A 22,935-nucleotide genomic window follows, 5' to 3' on the forward strand; every position below is an offset into this window, starting at 1 on the left:
TGACAAAATTAAAAATCATTAGTCATCAAGGGTATATGGTGTATCTTTGTAAAAACTCGGGGGTATATGATGAATTTACAAAAGTTCAGGGGTATATGGTGAATAAACAAAAAACTCAGGGGCATATGGTGAAAAACCCGTATATTTAACAATTGTATATTTCTAATTTACTTAATTTATATTTACTTCCCTCACTTTTAGTAAATGGTTCAGCTAATCTAGTTAGTTGTCAAACATTTAACTTTTAGTATATTTTAGTAAGCTAATTTAATTTGTAGCCTAACTTCAAGCTTCCAATTTGTACATATCTATGATTTACAATACAACAATAACGTAATTTATTTCCAATTTGTACATATCCGAGTAAAATTGTAGCTCGTTGACTACTACTTTCAACAAATGCTTCATTAAACATATTATAAAATAACAATTAAATTTCAAATATCAAACTTTGTTTAGATATTGGTAGTTTCAAATATAGTAGTTAAAAAATAGTCGTTGAAGTATTTAATTTTTGAAAAGTTGTTGAACAAAGGCTATAAGTTAGAAATATATAAATTTTATCCCCCATCACAACTCACATACTCTCTTTCTTGAATAATTATAACACTCTTAATACCATCTTTTTCAACCTAATAATTGGGAACTATGTCAAATGTCGTCAATGGCCAGCAAATAATTGACAAATACATTGAGAGCTTCTTAAATTCATATGTAGAAGATACTATTACTTTTGATATGTTAACAAGTATCAACGTTGCAATTACACAAGTTGTCTCATCCTCTACTAAAAACACTAGAAAAAACGAAATCCTGACACTGATAGGCGTCGTGAAGAAGGCTATCTAAGAATATGGAATGATTACTTCTCTAACAGTCCTATATATTTAGATGATCAATTTCGGCGAAGGTTTCGAATGAGGAGGAGTTTGTTCCTTCATATTGTAAATAATCTAGAAGATCATTACGAGTATTTTAAACAAAGATATGATGCTGTTGGTAGAAAAGGATTATCCCCTCTTCAAAAGTGCACTGCGGCAATGAGAATGTTGGCGTATGGGGTTTCAGGCGATGCTATAGATGATTATGTGAGGATTTCTGGAAACACGGCAATTGAGTGCCTTAAAAAATTTTGTATTGGTATCAATGAGATATTTGAGAAGCCATACAACTGATGACATTCATAACATACTTGAGGAATCGGAGCGTTGTGGTTTTCCGGGTATGCTTGGTAGCATCGATTGTATGCATTGGAAGTGGGAGAAATGTCCGGTCGCATGGCAAGGCATGTACACCCGAGGTGATCAAGGTAAGCCCACTATGATTCTTGAAGCTGTAGCTTCTTATGATTTGTAGATTTGGCATGCATACTTCGGAGTTGCAGGATCTAACAATGATATCAATGTGTTGGATCGCTTGCCAATATTTAATAATTTTCTTGAAGGATGTGGTCCTGAAGTTCAATTTACTTTAAATGGATCAATATACAATATGGGATACTATCTTGCAGATGGGATTTATCCAGAATGACCAGTTTTTGTAAAAACCATTCCTCGGGCAGATTTGTTATCAGAGAAGAGGAAGTTGTTTGCAAGACTTCAAGAAGGTGCAAGAAAGGATATCGAACGAGCATTTGGGGTGTTACAAAAAAGATTTGCAATAGTTTCTAACCCAGCACGTCTTTGGGGTAAACATGAGGTTGGAGATGTCATGCAAGCATGCATTATATTGCATAATAAGATCATCGAGGATGAAAGAAATGACATAGCATTAGATGCAGAAGTATCATATGATAGAGCTAGGAGTCAAGGAGATGGACCCCAAGTGCAGGCTGGTCTCCTTCCAAATTATATGCCAATCGTGAAAAATACTTTGAGAACCATCGAAGACTTAGAAATCGGAGAAGACATCATCAATTGCAACATGATTCGGTTGAACATTTGTGGAGTCGTTTTGGGGGAAGTGATATTTGAATTCAAATCAATTTTACATTAGTCATTTTTATTTTACATTTATAACTATTTAATGCAATATGTGTAATTTTAAAATTTCATGCATTTTAAAATCAATTAAATTCATGTAGTTTCATTATAATTGATTTTTTTGCTTGATCATTTTGCTATTATTTTTTCAACTATGACATCTAAATTGGGTTAGAAATTTGTTACCCCACTGTGAATATTTATATCATATTAAAATTATATATGTATTCCGAAAAAATATATATTGAAATATATATGTTAAAAGACAAAAAAAATTAATAAATATTTTAAAGAAATCTAAAATAAGTCTTAGGATTGAAGAGATAAATCTGATTGAGTCTTAAGCAGTCTTAATATAATTAAAATTAAAAAAAATAATTAAATTTAATATAAAATCTGATGTAGCAATTAATTAAAATCTTAAGACTAGATATGGCTAATCTTGCTCTAAGTATAGATAGATTACAAGAAAAGTTAATTTTAACTGTGCATAGTACGATAATTTTAACCAACCTAGTATATATAGATATTATAATGTTATAGTCCCTCCGTTGCATATTACTCGCAATAAAGAGACGTTATTTGTACGACATAATTTTTTTTTTATTGCGAGTAATATATAACTGAAGGCGTACATTAGGAGGAAAAAAAAAACCATACTCCATATTGTGTATGACTGTATAAGTACTCCAGTATAAAGTTTTTTACCCCGTATACCAAACAAGTTAAAAAAATGTAACTTTGTAAGAAAAGTTGGCATTTTCCGAAAAAAGAAAAAGAATTGATTGAAAAATGAGGGACCACCCTCCACAATACGCAAACGAAAGACGCAACTGCTTGCTTACCAAAGCCAGGATAGTACACTGTACGAGTACTCCAAATTTCACATAACCCGGATTTGAACACCCATTTCCTTAACTCTATTTAACAATGGACCCTCACGTCCGAACCTTGTGGAAAAACACAACCCAATATTCAATTAAAATTAATTAAAAAAACAAAAATTTAAAATAAAAAAAAAAAATTAAAAAAGAAAAAAAAAAGGCGTTTTGTTTGGATTTCTCTTCTTCCTTCCTTCGTCAAAAAAGAGCGAATTCCTTCAATCGCGATTACACTGACATTTACACACCATAGAAGGTTAGACCAACAAAAGAGGAGAGAGAAAATCATCTTTACAACTTCCGCGTTTTCTCTCTCTAATTCATCTGCACTTTCTCTCTCCTCTCTGACTACGACGACGACTTTCCCCAATCTTCTGGTGATTTTCCCCTTTTTTTGGTATTAATAGGTGAATTTCTAGGTTTTTTTAGATTTTTATTTTTTGTGATTTTTTAAAGGCTTTTTTTAGTTGAATTTGCGGATTTTATTGTGATTTTTTTTTATATTTTTGATGAGGTTATTGATTGATTGGTTTGTTTGATTTTCGAATTTTGGTTTTGTTAATGGTGTGTATGATGAACATTAATTTATGAATTTTTGATTGTTTGTTTGTTGTGATTTAGGTGAAAATTTAGGTTACTTGAGTATGAGCTGCAGTCGTTAGTGTGCTTATTGGCTTTCTGTGTAGCAGTTGAGGTAGATACGTCGTGGTGGATCTTGCAGCTGAGTAATGGATTTGGTGGCTAGCTGTAAGGTATACATTTTTCGCCGTCTTCGTGTATATGTCACTATATATTGTGTTATGTGATTGAATTTGATTGATTTTTTATAAGATTGCAACACTCAATGGCGAAATGACAGTAAGGAGGAGTTTAGTTTTTTTGGCTATGTTGTTTATTTATGGCTGTGTATCATTTCTAGGCCGTCTTTTATGGTTAGAATGCCGCACTATATTGTTGATAATTATCGATGACTGGTGCACTGAAGTAAATTAGCTTATTTGTTTGGTGTCTAGGGTTGGTGCATTGAAATGTATTTATTTTTCGTATTTGGCGGCTGAGGGGTTATGAGAGGTGGGGAGCATAACAAGCTGCCTTGGTGTAGTTTATTCCTTTTATTGTCGTATTACTTTATTGTAATGTTGCCAGAATTCCTATAGGGAGCTAACGTAGAGAATGTGATTTGGCCTCATGGTGAAGGGCTTAATATTGGGTATTACAGGGAGCTAGTTTTCATTTGTAAAGGCAGGGCAACTGACCAAAATGTACGCTTGTATTAAAATTCAGTTTGGAGGGTTTGAAACTATCATATTTCACGTGAGTTGTGAGGTTGTTTGAGTAGTAGTGTCATAGTGTGCCATTGTCTTATAATTTTGGTTTTTTAGAAAGGGAACACTGTAGATTTCACACTTATTGATGATTTAAAGGAATAATTTTAGAAATAGATAGATATAAACGGTTTACATGGTCTTCCCAAGCGAAGTGTGATCTAGATTGACTTGGAAAATTAGAATATTTATAGAAGAGACCAAGAGAAATTTATGGTATCATGCTGCATGATGTATAGATAGAACTTAAATATGTAGGTCAAGAGAGGAAAAGAAACTAGATAATTGCCTCTTTAATGGATGTTCTTTGGTACATATTTTTTTTTTTGACAATTACATTGGAATAATGCCTATTTTTACTTTTGTAAAAAGTTATTGCTGTTTTAGTTGGTTGGTTAATTGGCTTCCGGGAAATTTCATGTGACACTTTAGCATCTCCTATGAGTCCTTGAATTTTTAGCTGTACATATCTTCTCTATTTTCTCTCTTTCTGGTGGACATTCTAGTATGCCAATTTGATATGTTTTTCAAGTCTTAAATTTTTATCATCCAAAAGTCTAGACTAAGCAAACTGTGGAGATAGTGGGAAACCCAACATGGTCACAATTTCAAGCCTCACCATCACTTATACTGCAGTGGGCATTCCATCTGTGTAGCTGTGCTAAGTCTGCTGGCTAAGCCGTGCGAATCCTCTTGGGTCTTTCCTTATTAAAAAATTATTAACCGTCTAGAAAATCTATGTTGGAGACTTGGACTAGGTCTTTTGTCTCAGTCCATAGAAAGCATGAGATAAACTCTCCAGTAATCTTGGAAGACTGTTGTTGTATGATGTCTTTCCTACTCTATATGGTGGTTTAGGGGAACAAGCCATTAACTTCATGTTCAGTGAAATGCAGTAATTATAGGATAGGTAGAGGCTGTTGTTTTAAATTTCACTTGATGACTTGAGGCTCTATTATCTATGTGATACTTGTGTAAATGTACATGAAGGAAATTATGAAGAATTTCTGTAGTATAGCCCTCATTTGTGTAGTTTATGATGTAAACATGATGCGAATTGCATCGCCTTGTGGTTTGTTTAGAGCTAAGTTGTACTTGTTTTCTCTTTAGAACCTTATTGTTATTTTATTTGTATATTTTATTATCATTGGTTTATATCTTTGACATGCGATAATGTTTTGTAGGACAAACTGCAGTATTTTAGAATTAAGGAGCTGAAGGATGTGTTGACTCAACTAGGTTTCTCTAAACAAGGAAAGAAGCAGGTGTGCAATGATTTATAGTTGTTTGCATTGCTAAATGTGGAGGACTTTAATGTTAGTGTTTTGAATGCTTTGTGACCTTTTTGTAAAACGACATTTAAGACTTCAAATTTTTTTTTTATACCTTTTGTTTTGATCTCTTTCATTTTTAGAGATAGCTGATTAGTGGTTTCTGTTACACTTCTTTACTTGCTTTAAAAAATGATTCATTTGTTGTAGAGGCTTATGCATTAGAATATGTCATTACATGAATGATTTCGAAATTGACTTCTGACCTCAAAACAATTCATTTCAATCTATTCCAAGGGTTTGTAGGATGATTGTTACTTTGTTGGGGTGAATCATGTTTGCTTTGGATCCGCCATTTATGTTTTGTTAGGTGTCTGGCCACTCTGCTTTTTGAGAAGAGTTTCTTATGTGTATTTGCTGTTCAGAGTTAGTAAATATCGCCTGTCTTGGACATGCACATGGACATTATATTGGGCTTCAGTGATATATAATGATACATATTGATTACATTTGGGATTCCCACAAACTCAAACCTAACTAAATGTCTCACAATTTTGTATCCATATTCTATGTAGAGTTCTATTATCAGTATTATGTGTTTCGGAAGTAAAGGATCAAAGATCTTGGAGCTAAGCTGCTATAGGTGTGAGGCTAAGATAAATTGTGTATTTTCTTTAATAAACCTTTCTTGTTTTTGAAATCTGAATCATATATCCTCCATTCTTTTATGATCGCAACGTTGGGGATTTTACACTTTCAGTGCACATTTTATAATTTAAATACCTTTAATTGTATTTTTGTAAAAATTATAAAGGTAATATTATGAAAGTAAATTTCGGGATGAATATAACAAGATCCCATATGATTATATTTTTTCTAAGATATAAATCACAAAAGATGATGGAATGTGTGTGAATAGTGTAATTTTCCAAACGTTGCGATTAAAAAAGAACGGAGGAAGTATTGTTTTATCGATATTTGTCATCTTTCAAAATTACTTATTAGATAAGGGAACGTTTGAGAAGAGCGGGAAAATCTTTTGATGGATCTCTACAAGATTTGGCTGAAGTTCCAATTGTGGAAGGCTCAAATACAAACAGATGAGATAAGAAGGGAATATAAAACTGAAACAAGCACCTTTGAAAGGGGTCAAATATAAAATTGATTTTAAAGGAATAACTCAAGCCATCAAGGAAGGGAGGACAGAAACATACTTCCTCCGTTCTGTTAATATTGCAACAAGGAGGAAAATACGCATCCCAAAACACATTTTATATGCTAAATATCTATAATTTTGTAAGAGTGAAAATTATAAAAAGTTGATATTGTGAAACTATTTTATGAGACGAATCCAACAAGATCCCACTTGACTATATTTTGCTTAACGTATAACTCATATTATATGGTCAAACAAGAGTGATGAATAGTGCAAAAAGTCCATTGTTGCAATATTAATAGAATAGAGGAAGTATAAAAGAAGTGGCAACAGTTGGCTGATTATAGTGAAAATTGGGATTCAGTAGTGTGGTAGTTAAATTGAAGACAAGAGTCGGGGTTGAAGATTGTGAGAATTTCTGGCTTGAAAGAATGCAAGGTTAAAATTATTTGCAAAAACTGTGTTTCATTACTGGGTGTTAGATTTTTTTTGAGATCTGGCTTGAAGAATTTCATGTCCTATATTGTGGGTTTAGATAAAAATAAGATGTATGATTTGAAAAATAACCTAATAACTTATTTAGGCAAGTTTTGAAGTATTTAAATCATACAACTTTGCCTTGATAAGTTGATGCAAAAGAGCTGCATTTTTGGCTGTCCAGTGGCTTGTACAATATGCTGTTGTGCTATCAGCTTGTCAGTGGCTGACATGCATGAAGTTGCTGCCAAACCTGAGAATTTGAAAGGGCAAATAGGGAATCAGGGTAAGTATGCTTGGCAATTTTGCCTTGTATTTTTGGAAGGGATAGTCCACAAAGTTGCTAATATATTCTTCATTTATCTATTGGTGTTTATGCATCCTGGTTTATTTAAATGTATGGGCCTGTGTATGACTGTTAAAATGGACTGTGAGAATCATAATATTATTTACTAAAAGTTTTATGTAGAAAAGTAATCACTCAGAAAGATGTAGAGAATTTAGTCCTGCAGCAGTTTGTCCATTTGTCGAATTTTTGAGTGAACTTGCGAGTTGTATCTAAGGGTGCTGAACTACAGACGATATAGCCTTCTTAAGAGTTACTCAAGCTCAAATTAGTCAATGCTCAGTTAGAGCTGGACGTGGTTTGATTTTTTTACGAGCCGAGCTTAGCACAAAGCTCACCTCTGATAGTTCGTGAGCAGGCTTAGATACGTATAAAGTAAGCATAATATGAAAGTTATAGTTTCATGTGTAATAATCAAATTCAGAAGAATATTTTCTTGGTCTGTTTTGGAACTTTGGTTTCATTAGAAAAGTCTATGATTGAACCAAATTGAGTGCTAGGCAAATCAAAGATTTTGAATTGGGTTGATCCAAATAAGCTCTCCTTTGATAGAAGAATGTCAAATTACTGATTAAATCTGTCATTTTTTTTTCCTTAGTTGTTCATGCAAAAATCAGACCTCATCATGTCCCCCTTTTGTCTTTCTCTCTCTTCTTTTTGTGGTCAGACGTCTGATCATCTACGTCAACCCTTATATTTTTGTCTCTTTATTTGAGGCCAGAGCTACAACATCCATAGCTGCTGCCACCCATTTAATTGATATTTGAAGTGCCAATTTTACATTTGCTTTGTTCAAGTTTTTGATGTTATTTTGAAACAAATATTTCTATTGTTATCACTCTAGATCACAAGTATTTATTGACCATTTGTAAAAAAAATTATGCTATCTAAACATGATAGTGGAATTGAATTTCAAGAAATTGAAATACTAATAATTCCCAAACTTGATATTTAAAATTAATAGTACAGTTATTATATTCCGAAATGAAATTCCGTCATATCAATCAATTCGTGATTTCCGGTTTCCGAATACCACCTTTGAGATATTGAAAGTATTATCAATAAGTTAAAATAAATAACATCATGATGGGAAAACATGTATTTTTAGTTGAAGCTCAATACTTGAGCAAGAGCAACTCAAGCTTGGTGTTGGAGTCAGAGCTTGATTCTGAATCTTGTATTGAGTAGTTTTACTGCAAGATTGAGCTCTGGTTGGCTTCTGCTTTAACTGTATGTCCTGCAGTTAGTAACCGTCTCATGCAATTTTCTGTAACTATACAACTATAACCATCCTGTTATCTGTAACATGAAGTTGGAGTTCATCATGGGTCAATGTTTATCAAAGAGTGGCTCTTTTATCTGTGTGAAGGGTGGCCCATCTTGTGGAAGTCTATAAATGTTTTTTTATGCATCTTGGCTACATTTGCATGCTTTCCAAGAAAGTTATGTGTTACATGGAGACAGATTCAGTCATGGACATGTGTCTCTAGAGTTGTACTGCATAGAAGATGCTATGTGCTGAGATGCGTATTGATTCAGGTTTAAGTTGTCTTTACTATGTGCTGAGATGCATACTCTTTCACAATTAATTTGTCTTTACTAAAAGCCATGACTAATTGTTGCTCAAAGCAGCCATTGATGGCCACTGTCACCTGCCCATCTCTGTGTCATTGTCTATCTAGATGTAAGCTTCTTTGGCTGTGTTTGTTGGATGTAACCCAAGGGAGTGAGATGGAGTTGGTATATTTGGGATGTAAAGTGATTTACAATTGATTTTTGACTAGAAAATTATTTCCAAAGTCTTTTTTCAATTTTGTTTCATGTCATGGGTGTAGAAAGGTGAGGCCATTTGCTTTAACAAAACCTTGTTTTAATGACAACATACTTGTTTCAAACATGTTTGCAATTGGACTAAGGATTTGATATTTGTTCTATATTTCAGCTGGATGTTGCTATGCGTTGGAAGTAGTTTTGTTTGATTTGTTTTCGTATGCTATATTACTCTTGAATATATAAAAACACTCAGTAATTAACCTTTATGTATCAGAAGTAAACTTTTTAGTGACCTATATATGCTGTATTAGCATGCATTACCTTTTTCTGGAGCACTTGTCATGCTAGAACCCTCGCAAATTGGTTTGGAATCTAAGTTTCAACCACCACATATTGTTGTGTGGAAAGTGAATTTTGTTATTTTTGTAGAAGAAAATGCTTGTAAGGACTTGTCTTTCAGAAGGGTTTAGGGTATTTTGGATCGATCCTTATGATTTTGTTGCATAGCTTACGTGTTTATCTATTAATTTTGTTTGCAGGAACTCGTTGATCGAATTTTGGCTTTTCTTGTTGATGATCAAGGTAGGTGCTCTAGTTACTACCCATGATTTATTTTATGAATTTCTGAAGTTTGAGATAAACAAGGGCTAAGTGTCTTTTGTGGTTGGAACTTGGATGCCTCTGTCTTTATTGGTTATTGATGTTTTATGCTTCCTAGTTGATGAAGTTTGTTTTTATTTATTTTTTATTTTTATTTATTTATTTATTTATTTATTTTTATTTTTTATAATGTTTTTATCTGTTCTCGAGTGTTTCTAGCTTTAGTATGTGAAGTGGTAAAGGCAATGTAGTACTGACATGTGTTTTTGGGTCCCTTTGTCTGCTGAGCATGTGTTGCAGCTTTCTATTGACTTGCTCAGACTTTTTATTCATATACGAAGTACATTTTTTTGGATAAGTTCAGTTCTTCCTTCTCCCTTCTCCCTTGCTTTTTATTTTGTCTTGATGCCTAATCTCTTCTTTTTGATCCCTTGGATGTGGGAGTCACAATATAGCTCTACTCAATTGAGAAATTCAAAAGAAATTCAAGGATTTACTGGCTGTTTCAGGATTTCACGTGTAGCATTGTATATTGAAGCTTTAAACTTGTACAACCCTTCTTTACTGGAGTCATTTCTCATTAGTGATCTAGTTATGCAAGCATAGAACATTTTAAATCGTTTTGATACAATTCAATTCAATTTTCCAGTTTATATGGTTTTATGAAAAGAATAACTCCCGGGCTTGGTGCATGTAGGCTATTTAATTATTATCTTGTGAAGCTTGATAATGTATGTTAGGGAGAGATTTTAGTTTCCTTGAGCTCTTTTTCCATGTTTACGACAAATTCATTTCTGATTTGATCTGTGATGTACTTTCTTATGGGCCTTTGTAAATTATCCCAGAGCCTTTTTTTTGCCACATTTTCACTTTTTGTGCAGTCCTGAACTTCTGGAAAGGCCTGCATGTCTATTATTATTTGTGTGATGTTTTTTCATGCAAATTGCTTGACTTCGCATTTCCATGGTTTTCTGCCATGTTGAAAGTTTTTCTTCTACTTGTGTATTGTGGCTTGACTAGTGGTATTTTATTTTCGTATTGCAGCTTCCAAGATGTGGGTAAAAAGACCTGCACTTTCAAAGGAAGAACTAGCAAGATTAGTGGATGATATTTACAGGTGTTATGACTAGACTTTTGTTTTTCTCATGGTGAAATGTTTATATCCATGTATATACATCCTTTCTGATAACTGTTATTTGGCAAATTTTCTAATCTAATTTACTAAGTCTAGATTCTTGAGGTATCTTTTGTTGTTATCTATGGTAAATGTTACCCAAATTTCGTTGAAGGTTGATCTATCTGCATTCTGTATTTTTAAATGCCGTCTTGTTACAAGGAAGCCTTAGTTTAGGTCAAGAGGAGCAAAAATATTCTCTTTTTTTAAATGCTGTCTTCTTGTTACAAGAAGCCTTAGTTTAGGTCAAGAGGAACAAAATTCACAAGCACAAACATAGTTTTCTTAAATGGCACTCTGGTTCGTTTCTTGGCTGTAACTACTAGATTTGGTACATCTTTGAAACTTTCACCTTATACTTTGTTACCAGGAAAATGCAGGGGTCTGGTGCTACTGATTTGGCTTCAAAAGCACAAAGCACGTCGGATACTGCTACGCCTACCATTACCTTGAAACCCAAAGAGGAAGTTGATGACTCTTTGCATGTGGATATGAAAATTCGGTGCCCTTGTGGTAGCTCGCTGCTTACGGAGTCGATGATCAAGGTTTGTGCTTGTTTTCCTTATAAAATCTGCTGGCTTTTCAATTATGTCAAGCGAGATTTTTATAGTTGAGTAAAGACTCTTGTTGTCTCCCTCCATCTCCATACATAACACTTTAGCCAAAGTATATACAATACATTGATACAGGGTGGATATAATGAGTTTTGGAGAATTGAAAATGTGTGTTGTTTCAACTTTCAAGATGCAACTTCGTCATATATTGATTTTGTGTCAGATAAATCAGAGCTTGAATCTTTAATCCATTAATTTAACATTAGGAATTTTTATTAATTTGTAGGGAAGTCTATGAATTGAATAATGTGGTTGTAGAGTGGCTGTAATATTTATCAGAAGCGTATGCCTGTGGGGGGGGGTGTAATTAGCATTGACATATACTCACAATTTTATGGCCGACACTTGAAAGTAAATTTTTGGTGAATTTAAGCTTAGTTACAAGTAAAATAATTGATAGCAGAACAGTATTTTTAGCAATACATTGCCTTTTTTTATTTTTTCTAAAATTTTTATAATACAAAAAAATTCTAGGTACTAAATAAAGAGTAAAAAGAACTCACTCTCTATATGGAGATCTGTTGTAAATGTTATGTCAACTTAATGCGCTTTTTCATATTTATTTTTTGTGTGTATCTGACCTTCTGTCAGCTCTAAAGATTTTTTTTATTGGGGAAAGGGGGGGGGGGGTGTTGTATGCAAGTTGGTGTGTATATCTCTAACCTGTGACTAGCAATAGATCTTTGGAGTGGTATTAACATGAGTTTCTGGGGCATCCTGAAATATATTCACACTTATTTATGGCTGTGGTCATGATTTTGTCCCTGTTAACTTAATTGTTGTTACTTTCTTGTTTCTGAAATTTCTGGAATTTGGTTTTCAGTGTGAGGATCCAAGGTGTCAAGTATGGCAGCATATTAGCTGTGTAATTATACCAGAAAAGCCTATGGATGGGATTCCACCTGTTCCTTCCCAGTTCTATTGTGAAGTTTGCCGTCTCAATCGAGCTGATCCGTATGTACCATTGACATCCTGCAGAATATACTATGTCCTCACTTTTCATGTTTGTTCTTTGGATCTGGTGTTTATTATTTGATAGGCTCTACTTCCAAAGAAGACAACCTCCAAGTCTTATATTGTGCATGATAAGTAACAAGGGTCTTACTTAGTTGATTGGAATGTTTTGGTTTCTTTGTATAATGTTGTCTTATACCAACTACCAAGGCTATTCACAGTGCCTGATGAAAGTGATTCGGAGTGATTTTTTTTATAATGTTCCTAGTAAAATGTGTCACTGTTCTTAGTTTATGTGTTCCCACTGCTCAGACATATGTTAAGTAATGAGGGTCTTGTTGCTTTCAAACATGTCTTGGCCCTTTTGAAATGGAAGCAGCCTTCTTCTAATCTTTTCCTAGGCCTATTGATGTCTTATGTCCATCTATTTATCATTTGCTTTTTTGACGGGAAATTATATCATAATTCTACTGCTGAAAAATTCAACGAGGGATCCTTGATTGAGATTAGATGACATAAACTTGCTAATTTGTTGAGTTCAGTAGTGTTTCTAGATTCCCTGGATAGGTGAGTGTCGCTGCCAATTTCACTGGTATGTTATTGCTTATTTTTCATTAAGAATGTACAAAGGCTATCAAATGTAGTCTTCCCTTCAGTGATGAGATCTTGAAGCAAGTCAAAGCTTTTGCAACGGCAATTGTGTTGGAGATACTAAATACTAACAGATTAGGATGGTTTGGATGTATCCTTTTGAGAAGATGTCTTGTCAGGTTTTTATAGCAGGACATCGTGAGGAAAAGAACTTGACTTTATTTTTTATTTTTATTATTATTTTTTTGATTTTTTTTTTTTTATTTTAAAAAAGGTTCACTATAAGGCATTATTGCTTTATGTGTGTGTTTTAGTTTTGATTATGATTGTTATGGCAATTTTCTTTGGAGTCGCTCTTAAAGTCCTGTCCCAGTCCATATAATATGTATTGGGAAATCGGGGTTTAATCTCTTTTGTTTCCCATATAGGATTCAGATGGGAACCAAGATTATGTTTTGGAATCTTCACCTATATTCTATTGACCTTTTATACCTTGGACTTGACATCTAGAGAATTAGATGCTTTTCTTTTTATTGTCTCAGAATTTGAGTGGTGGGAATTGGATGAGTTAGTTGTTTGTTTGGTGGCTGAATTTTTACCCTTTTTTATTGTCTCAGAATCAGTTAGTTACTGTAAATCATAAAGTGATCATTTTATCTTAAATATTTTATGACTTGATGTTCTCTCTCTATTTTTATTTTATTTTTTGTTTTTTTGAGGCTATGATTTTCTTTTAATCTGTATTCTCAACTATCCGTATTCTTATATGGTGCAGCTTTTGGTCTACACTGGGACATCCATTGTCATCTGTAAAGCTGATGGCTAGTACTTTGCCAACTGATAGGTATGTAGTCCAATCTTCTCCTCATGCAAGTTGTGCATTATGAAGTGAACCTTGAAGTTTGGCTTTCTGTTTTGCATTATACTTCCTGGTTTGATAAAAATTGCATTTTATTGTCCTGAATGGGATGATATTGCATATGAACTTAATTGATTTGCCTTGGTGTTTTCCCTGGTAATGCTTAATTGTTCTTTATGTTGCATATGTCTTTCATTTAACTTGTAGTGCTATGTGATCTTTCTGATTTGTGGTTTCCTACCCATTTACAGTGCAAACCCTGTGCAGTGTGCGGAGAAAACGTTTCATCTTACAAGGTCTGACAAAGAGTTGTTAGCTAAGCCAGATTATGCTGTCCAGGTTTGTGAATTGCTTAAGTAATAATGGAGATTTGCCAGATGTGCTATGTCTTCTTGTTGCCATGTGATTTAGCTCGTCAATTTTCTCTTTCTTTTGTTTGCATGTCTCTTTTTTTGTGTTTCAAAATTATATTCCCTCCATTGTTTTGAATGTTTCTTGTTGACATTTTGACCATATATATCTCGGGATATAAATTATTGAAAATTAACAATTATCAAAGTATATGAAAACATACATTGAATATTTTTTTTTTTTGACAACAATCCAACATTATTTTACATTATAAATCTGTTTTTATATATTCCTGTTTTTGGTCAAAGTAGTTCATTGGAAAATGTGAAAGTCAATATGGAAAGGTAGTACTATTACAACGGAGGGATTAGACCTATTGTAACTATGTAAGGAATGAAGAAATTCATGTCATCCACTTCAACTTTGCATACTGCTCATCCTTGATTGGCAATGTTCCAGTTTTTAAAATGGTGGAGAAGAAAACTAATGATCTAATCACTTGTATCTCATTCAGGCTTGGTGCATGCTTCTCAATGATAAGGTTTCTTTTAGGATGCAGTGGCCACAATATGCAGATTTGCAGGTCAATGGTAAGAATTTTGATTTACTAGATCCTGTTCACAATGAGGTTGTGATCATCTTTATAGAATTTCTTGGTAGTGTTGGCTTTAAGTCCTTGTTATCTGGTAATACTTGAATTTCTTAGTTTTATTTGATTTGGTTTGTTTGTTTGTTTTTATTTTTAAATCCCTGTTCTGATTAGGTTGTGTTTGCCTCATCTGGATGTTTTCTTATTGCACTTGTTGAATTTTTGCAAAAAGACCTATAGAATTGATTTTGATTCATCTGTCTGATTTTTGTAGAAATATTTGTTTGGTATGCTTGGGCTGTTTATAATATGGCTTCCACCTGGAAATGATCTGATGTGTACTCATAGTCAATTCTGGTATGAAGGTTAATGAGGGAAGATTGAAATAGACTTAAGGAGAAAAAGGAGGCAATGCCAATTTTTATTACTTGACTTAATTTTTTTTATCCTGTTGTATTACTTGAATTTGGGCCCTCCATGTTATATGGCATTTAATTAGTTCTTAATGCTATCTTTTTTCACCTTTTAAAAAAAGGAAAGAAAGAATAAGAGGTGTTGCTTGCTGGCTGACAATTTTAGCTGATGAGTTCAACAATACTGTTGTTGGGCATAAATTAGTATTTTTTTTTGTTGGTAAAGTAGAATATGTTGTATGAAAATATTGAACATATTTTTCCACACTGTTGATGTAGCATGTGTATTAACTTTTCTTAGGCATGCCTGTCAGAGCTATCAGTAGACCTGGGTCACAATTGCTTGGGGCTAATGGTCGTGATGATGGTCCAAATGTGAGTTTTTCATTTATTTTTTTCCCCATTTTCAAAAACTTTGTTGGGTAAATTACCTTTAGTTTGTCATGTTGTAATTGAACCTTCTTATCAACGTGTTTATTTGTTCCTCTGTCAGATATCACAATGCACCCGAGATGGAATTAATAAGATCTTCATATCAGGATGTGATTCTCGTATATTTTGTTTCGGTGTTAGATTAGTGAAGCGGCGTAGTCTTCATCAGGTATAATTATACTTTTTATTTTTTTTTTATTTGTTGTGATGTAGCTGGCATATGTGAATTTGGTGAAATGAATGAAGCTAGAATTTTAGATGCCTGCTTCGATTAATATTTAAATGTTGTAAGTTTTATGAACATGTGTGGGGGGTCTTACTAAAATATCTGGAGCATAGATAGAAGAAGAATTACACTTGCTCCATTGTTAGGTGACTTAGTTTTCTTTTCACAAAATTTGTTAGGGAACCCTAACCAATATTGATTTCTTAGAGCCTACAACTTTGCCGAGCCGACTAGCATCCTTTTCCACTGCGCATTTATTGAACAAAGAAAACGACTATAAGATAAAATTCGCTTTTCGTGGTGAACAGGTCGTCCCATACCTTCTGCCTGTCCTATGTGTGTGGAACCAGGCCTTTTTCGGTTACAGCCTTCCCCTCGAATACATAGGGTAGGTAGGGCTGGTTAAGAAGGGGTCCCCTGTTGCCAATAAACTTTTCCCGGCCTTACTTTAAAAAAAAGTAATTCGACTTTCGTCGCCATACTTGTTCCAAGTAAGTGAATTCTGGAGCGCTGCCGTTGTTTCACAAGGGTAAATGGTGGATATTTAGGGCAATCTATTTGAAATGTACTAATATGGAGACTTGCACAACTCATCTAATGGGAGTGGGTCTCAGTTGCACTTATTTACAAATACAAAACTCAACCCCTCCCTCCCCCCTTCTTTTTCCCTCCTCTCTGTTCATCTCAATGACTGTATGACCAAGTCTCTTCTTCAACCTCCTTTAATGTACTTTCCATGTATCCTCTCTCTATCTCTCTCTCTCTCTCTCTCACATGTCCAGATCCCTCAATTAATGGTTCTAACTGTATACTCCACCTTTTAGAGAGAGGGAGGCTCCTTTTTCACCTTATTTGAGCTTAGATATTCTATACTAGTAGAAGTGTATTTTAGTTATAAATTTAAAATACTCTACTGTTATATGAAGTTATAGATTTTTAGTGGACGTAAAATATTAAACTGGTTTTTACTGTTTGAACTTATCTTAATAATCTAAACTTATCTGCAATGATTACAACTTTTTAATTACTGAATATCAACTTCTTAAGTTGAAGTAAACAGGGCTGAAGTGTCTGTAGCCTTGTATCATGCACATAATCTGGATCAATCTTATTGTCATAAGGCGCTAGCCACACCGACTTGCATAGGGTTCCCGTAGCCACAACTTTATTTTTTAAGTTTATATTAAAATTATTTCTATTCTGGTTTTCATAAAAATAAAATTTACAAAAAAAAAACTTTTTGAAAAGAGTTGGGGGAAAAAAGAAAAGAGAGGGGGGGGGTGTGAAGTTGTGAACAGCTAAATTATTGTCGTGGTTCCGGTCAATTCTGTCAACATTTACAGCTGAAAATCATAAAATATATATATAGATCAAGATTGAGAAGACCAAAAAAAAAGAAAAAAAATCAAACATCTTACTAGTAACAGAGAAGAAAGAAAACTGAGAAGAAGCTCTTCCAGACTGAGAAGGAAAAGTGAAGAGTGAATATAGAAGAGGACAATGAAGACAAAGAATGAGAGGAGAAAAGAAGATTAAAGAGAGATATTGATGAAAAAAGAGCAGATTTAGGAAGAGAGAGCGGTCCTGGGATTCCTTGACCAGCGATGAGTCGATGACGGCAGATATGGTGCCAGAAAGCACCGGAGAAGCCTCACCGCCTTCATTTGTTATACCAGCAACCACCAATTTGCCAGTCACTTCCCAATTATGTATTAGGGTTTCCTACAATTAGGCTTACAATAGAAGGTGTTTGCTCAAATTTTTTATTTAAGGCTGGGCAGGAATTATTTTCTTAACTCAAATCCCTTCCCTCCCTCTCTCTCGCCTTTTGAATTAAAAGTGCACAAAGCACAGCTCCTCACGCCTCGCCTGAGCCTCTCAGTCCCTTCTGGATTGCACTGTGCCTAGGTAGGGGGAGGCACGCTTTTGAAAACTAAGCTCTATCCCCAATCAATAGAATCCTTGAGTGACTCCTGTTATAAGCTGCTTTTTATTTTCTGTGTTATCCCTTTGTCTTAACACTCATATTATGTCATGGTGCTATCGTCATTATGTATTGCATGTAATAAATTGCATGATGCTATACATTATGCATTGCAATGGAACTTACATAGTTCCATGTTTGCATGTGAAGTGATTTTTACTGATTAGTTATAAACGCAAATGCTATTAATGTATGGGCTGTCTTTCCTGTTTACTGCTTATGATTTGGTGAGTTCAATTGAATGCCATTTTGGTTTACGAAGGTGGGGCTTTTAGGTATATGTTTCTTCTGTAATTACCTATGCTGATTCATAAATCACTTTCTCTATTGCGGATCCTTTTCCCTTGGGTTGTAACAATATTCATGTTTGTTAACTCCTTTTCTTGTCCAATAGAGGTACTGTTTATTGTTGTCCAGGTCTCCAAAACAGGGGGTTAAGTCCTCATAATATTATATCCCTTTGGTCTATTCCTTTTCTGCAGAATTGTTACTTCCTTATAAGATTGCATCTATTTGGTCTTTTACCCATTCTGCCCGTATAACATTACATCCATTTGGTCTTTACTTGCTCCATTGAATTGCTTGTTTGTCCGACAGTTACAAATTGGGATTAAGTTACTGTTACTTATAATATTCCGTTAGTTTCAGCCTTCTTTATTTTTTTTTTTAATTTTAGTAATAAATTAATTTTAATCTTTTTTTCTATGTTTTTGTAGATATTAAGTTTGATTCCAAAGGAATCAGATGGTGAGCTCCTTGAAGATGCTCTTGCTCGTGTGCGTCGTTGCATTGGAGGTGGTGAAACTGAAAATGCTGATAGTGACAGTGATTTGGAAGTTGTTGCAGAATCCATAACTGTTAACTTGCGTTGTCCTGTAAGTTTTTTCTTTTAATTTGAGTGAAGAAATAATTCTATTAGCTGTGTATCATCAATGGTGTATACATCTACATAGCCAAAAATTTTACTCCATTCATTTTGGAGCTCCTTTCCCTTAATAAATTATGTTGCAGACAAACCATAGGCAAAGTTTCTTGAAATTTGGCTGACCTTTGGAAAAATTCTAATTTTACAGTTTCCATTACAGAATAACCTTTTTATTAGGTTAGATACTGATAAAGCCCATAAAGGAGTTCAACGGTGTGTTAGTATTCAAGTGACTATTAATCTGGCTTTAGAAAATTAGTATGACAGACAGATAATGTGGTACATTGATTATGTTTATGATTTGAGGAAATTGATTTTTTTCAAATCAGATGAGTGGTTCTAGAATGAAGATTGCTGGAAGATTCAGGCTATGTCTGCATATGGGTTGTTTTGACCTTGAAACTTTTGTTGAGATGCAGCAGCGTTCGAGGAAGGCAAGTAATTGATTTTTAATTATTTTTCTCTGGCTTCCTGGGAACTTATCTAACTGAAGCCTTTTTTTTGAAACTTTTTGCAGTGGCAATGTCCAATATGTCTGAAGAATTACTCCCTTGAGAGTATAATTATCGACCCTTACTTTAATCGCATTGCAAATATGGTAGTTTCCACAATTGATCTTTCACTTCATCTTATGTTGGGTTTATACTTATGGGTAATTTATGGTTTCTTACAGATGCAGTCTTGTGGTGAGGACACAACCGAGATTGAAGTGAAACCTGATGGCTCTTGGCGTGTTAAGAGTGATACTGAACGCAGGGATCTTAGGCATTGGCATTTGCCTGATGGAAGTCTCTGTCTTCCTGATGAAGTAGAAAGTAAGCAGAAGCCTGAAGCCTCAAAGCCAATTAAGCAAGAAGGCACCGGTTTGAAACTAGGAATCAGGAAGAACAGCAATGGAGTATGGGAAGTTAGTAAACATGGGGATACTAACACTTTATCATCCGGTGATAGAGTGCTAGAAAATTTATCGAATGGTGGTCCAAAGATTATTCCAATGAGCAGTAGTGCCACTGTTAGTGGTAGAGATGGTGAAGATACAAGTGTTAATCAAGATGCAAATGGTGCTTTTGATTTTTCTATTAACAATGGACTGGAACTTGATTCTATTTCTTTGAATCTTGATCCTACTTATGGATTGGCTACTCAAAATGCTGCGGCAGCTGCAAAGGACTCGGAAGTTATTGTGCTTAGTGATTCTGATGAAGAAAATGGTATGATGGTACATGGGGTTATTCACAACAATGGTCTAATGGATAATGGAGTCAATTATGCTGTTGATCCACATACAGGATCATATCAAGAGGACCCTGGTCTTGGGGTTGGTGGAAGTTCATGTCTTGATCTTTTCAACCCAGCAGATGATGAATTTGGACTTCCTCTGTGGCCATTGCCGACCACTACTCAAGGAGCCTCCAGTTTCCATCTATTTGGTTCAGATGGTGATGGACCAGATACATTATCTAATCCACATCTTACTTCTGTGAACTGCTCAACACCAATGAATGGCTATATGTTGCCTCCAGAGACTGCTATAAACCATATGTCTTTCATGCCAGATTCTTCAGTTGGTCAAACATACAATGACCTAAATGATGGTTTAGTTGATAATCCCTTGGCATTTGGTGGAGAGGATCCAGCTCTTCAAATATTTCTTCCTACAAGGCCTTCTGATGCATGTGGGCCTACTGATGCAAGAAATCAACAAGATATGTCTAATGGTTTACGTGGTGAGGATTGGATCTCTCTTCGGCTTGGGGATGGTGGTGACAGATCTCATGATGAGTCAGGTGCTATGAATGGTTTGCATACTGGACCGCAGCCTCATTCAAGAGAAGGAGCAACGGATTCACTGGCTGAAACTGGTTTGTTACTGTTTAACTCTCATGTGTGTTTTTGCTTCTGTTAGTTTGAAAAACTAAATTAAGTTCTGGTAAATTCTGGCCAGATGGATATTAGGAAGCTCTCATTCACACGTCTGCAAGGAATGCATATCGCATCCACTGTGACAGGTGTTTTGCATTTTAGTTTAGCAGCAGATATACTCTGTTTAAATGGTAACATAACTCGTGTGCTTCCTACACCCCTAGTTAATGATGTTAAGTCAAAGAAGGATCTACACATGAAGTATGTTACCTCTGGACATACCTGCCAGGCTAGAACTTTTAAGTTTACATAATTGCTACTCAGTTTATGTTACTTGGACTCTTCCTTTTACCTCAAGTACTCATATTGGACCCTTGACACTTAGATGTGACTTTGACCCATAGTTTCGCTTCAACATAATGGCATGTTTTCACAAAATAACCAAGTCCGACATTTGTACATGCACCAGCGTGGGACATTGAGTACCAGAGTGTGAACAATAAACTGGGACATGGATCTTTTAGCAATAGTTATTTACAAACTATACTTGGCCTATAGTATCCTCAATCACAAAATGCAGGTGTGCCCTCATATACTATCGCAATTAGACTTGGTAACCTGACTAGAATGACCCAGTCCATACCTGCAGTATACTTGAAACTTGATGAGGCAATATTGACCCTTTATATATACATCCAATTGGTCCGACCCTAACCCAAGTTGAAGAAGTTGATTGCTGCCTCCAATTTCCACAATGAACTTTTACAAATTAAAAGTTTTATGTGATTATCCTTAGGTCGTTGAACATCTAGCACATGATAACCTTGACTTGTCCAGTGACATTTTTGAGTGTGGGGTAGTGGGTAGGCTGTGAAAATGTCACATGCACTGGAAGTACTTTAGCTGAGTAGCATTAGCAGTCATTTTGTATTGTGTTTGAGCACTTACATGGGAGGCTAGGTGGTTCAACCAGGTTTTTGATAGGTTCTTCCTGGGTTTCAACCCTTTCCAGTCTAGTGATTCTCATTACTATACATGCACATTTCTTGGTAGAACTGGTTGTTTCAGCCTATAATATAAGAATTAACATGTATTTGTTTCTGTATATGCAGCTTCTTTTCTTTTGGGATCTAGTGGCAGTAAATCTGACAAAACTCGAGAACGACCAGACAGTCCTTTTTTGTTTCAGCGATCAGATAGTCCTTCTCCGTTTCCTCAGCACAAACGTTCTGTTAGACAGCGGTTGTACCTCTCTATTGATTCTGATTCTGAGTAAGTGTTTTAGTGGTTTTGCTAACCATAATGCTCCAGACTCAAGGTGGCTTGTGGGTCAATTATATAATATTATTGCCCTTCATGAAGCTAGCCTGTAAATAAGAACTTGAAGTTGGTTTGCACTGACCATTTTTGGATGACAACTCAGAACGGGATGCTGAGTAGGGCAGAAATGAGAATATCTGCATTTTACTGAAAGATCAGTGCCTCTTCATTCTCGGTATTGGTGAGCTGGAATACCTCTTTTCGGCTTCGCATGTGGCTGGACGGTACATATCATTGCTAATTTTATTGTGGCACAGGGTTTGAAAGATAGTAGCACATACATTTTGATGAAGAAGCAAGTCTAGTCTAGTACATTTGGTTAGTGGTGGAATTTAGATGTGAATTATTGAGCTCCAAAGCTTATGACCTTTGATCAGTAACAGAGGGGGGTTCCTCTCGTATCTGCAATCTGCAAAAATATACCAGCCTCATATTTTTTGGTGGCATTATAGCCTGTAAATGTTTTATGGGGTTGAGTTATTTATAGAAAAGGGACTTCTTCCCTTACCCTAATCCCTTTCCCCTCCCAAAATGGTGTTTTATTGCACTATGCAGGACACAATTTTTGCGCGGCCAATTGCCCATCATTCTGCACTCATGATTTCGTTGTATCTGTAAGAGGCAATACCTATATCAGCTGTGCGATGGATATGATCTCTTGTGAGCTCTTAAAATCCTTACTAATCTAAGAACTAAACTATTAAAGCATTACATAACTGGTATTCTAGGTGTATATGGGCATTTACAGTATTGAATGTTGGTAATGGACTTGTATTTTTGGTACCTCGTCTTTCTTGAAATGTCACAAACTAGTTTTTAAACATTTGTA

General features: G+C 34.8%; 2 protein-coding genes across 4 annotated transcripts; both read left to right on the forward strand.

The window, feature by feature from the left end:
• Positions 1 to 917: 917 nt before the first annotated feature.
• On the forward strand, positions 918 to 1,530 carry LOC110701567. Its single transcript, XM_021879200.1, has 2 exons — positions 918 to 1,109; positions 1,357 to 1,530. Exons 1-2 carry the CDS (start codon positions 918 to 920, stop codon positions 1,528 to 1,530), a joined length of 366 nt encoding a protein of 121 aa, XP_021734892.1.
• A 1,465-nt stretch (positions 1,531 to 2,995) lies between these two features.
• Positions 2,996 to 22,935, forward strand: LOC110700948 (E3 SUMO-protein ligase SIZ1-like). 3 transcript variants are annotated; one of them, XR_002507302.1, is made up of 18 exons: positions 2,996 to 3,240; positions 3,485 to 3,615; positions 5,373 to 5,453; positions 9,751 to 9,793; positions 10,856 to 10,928; positions 11,356 to 11,530; positions 12,423 to 12,553; positions 13,920 to 13,988; positions 14,255 to 14,342; positions 14,869 to 14,944; positions 15,658 to 15,731; positions 15,850 to 15,957; positions 18,715 to 18,873; positions 19,253 to 19,357; positions 19,441 to 19,521; positions 19,597 to 20,785; positions 20,869 to 20,932; positions 21,899 to 22,020. XR_002507302.1 is itself a non-coding variant. In XM_021878513.1 (17 exons), exons 2-17 carry the CDS (start codon positions 3,592 to 3,594, stop codon positions 22,060 to 22,062), a joined length of 2,640 nt encoding a protein of 879 aa, XP_021734205.1. In that variant the 5' UTR covers positions 2,996 to 3,270; positions 3,485 to 3,591; the 3' UTR covers positions 22,063 to 22,935. The 3 variants fall into 3 exon arrangements, 2 of the variants coding, with proteins under 2 accessions (XP_021734205.1, XP_021734204.1); XM_021878513.1 differs by lacking the exon at positions 20,869 to 20,932 and having other exon boundaries at positions 2,996 to 3,270; positions 21,899 to 22,935; XM_021878512.1 differs by lacking the exon at positions 20,869 to 20,932 and having other exon boundaries at positions 21,899 to 22,935.

Source organism: Chenopodium quinoa, unplaced genomic scaffold, assembly GCF_001683475.1.
Source record: "Chenopodium quinoa cultivar QQ74 unplaced genomic scaffold, ASM168347v1, whole genome shotgun sequence".
Lineage (NCBI taxonomy): Eukaryota > Viridiplantae > Streptophyta > Magnoliopsida > Caryophyllales > Amaranthaceae > Chenopodium > Chenopodium quinoa.

Excerpts from the sequence above, each read along its gene's own strand:
- LOC110701567 (XM_021879200.1), top strand. The coding sequence starts at position 918 with ATGAGGAGGAGTTTGTTCCTTCATATTGTAAATAATCTAGAAGATCAT. Across the intron at positions 1,110-1,356 it reads TGAGGATTTCTGGAAACACG|ATTTGGCATGCATACTTCGG; the intron begins GCAATTGAGTGC and ends TATGATTTGTAG.
- LOC110700948 (XM_021878513.1), top strand. The coding sequence starts at position 3,592 with ATGGATTTGGTGGCTAGCTGTAAG. Across the intron at positions 9,794-10,855 it reads TTTTCTTGTTGATGATCAAG|CTTCCAAGATGTGGGTAAAA; the intron begins GTAGGTGCTCTA and ends TTCGTATTGCAG. Across the intron at positions 15,732-15,849 it reads GTCGTGATGATGGTCCAAAT|ATATCACAATGCACCCGAGA; the intron begins GTGAGTTTTTCA and ends TTCCTCTGTCAG.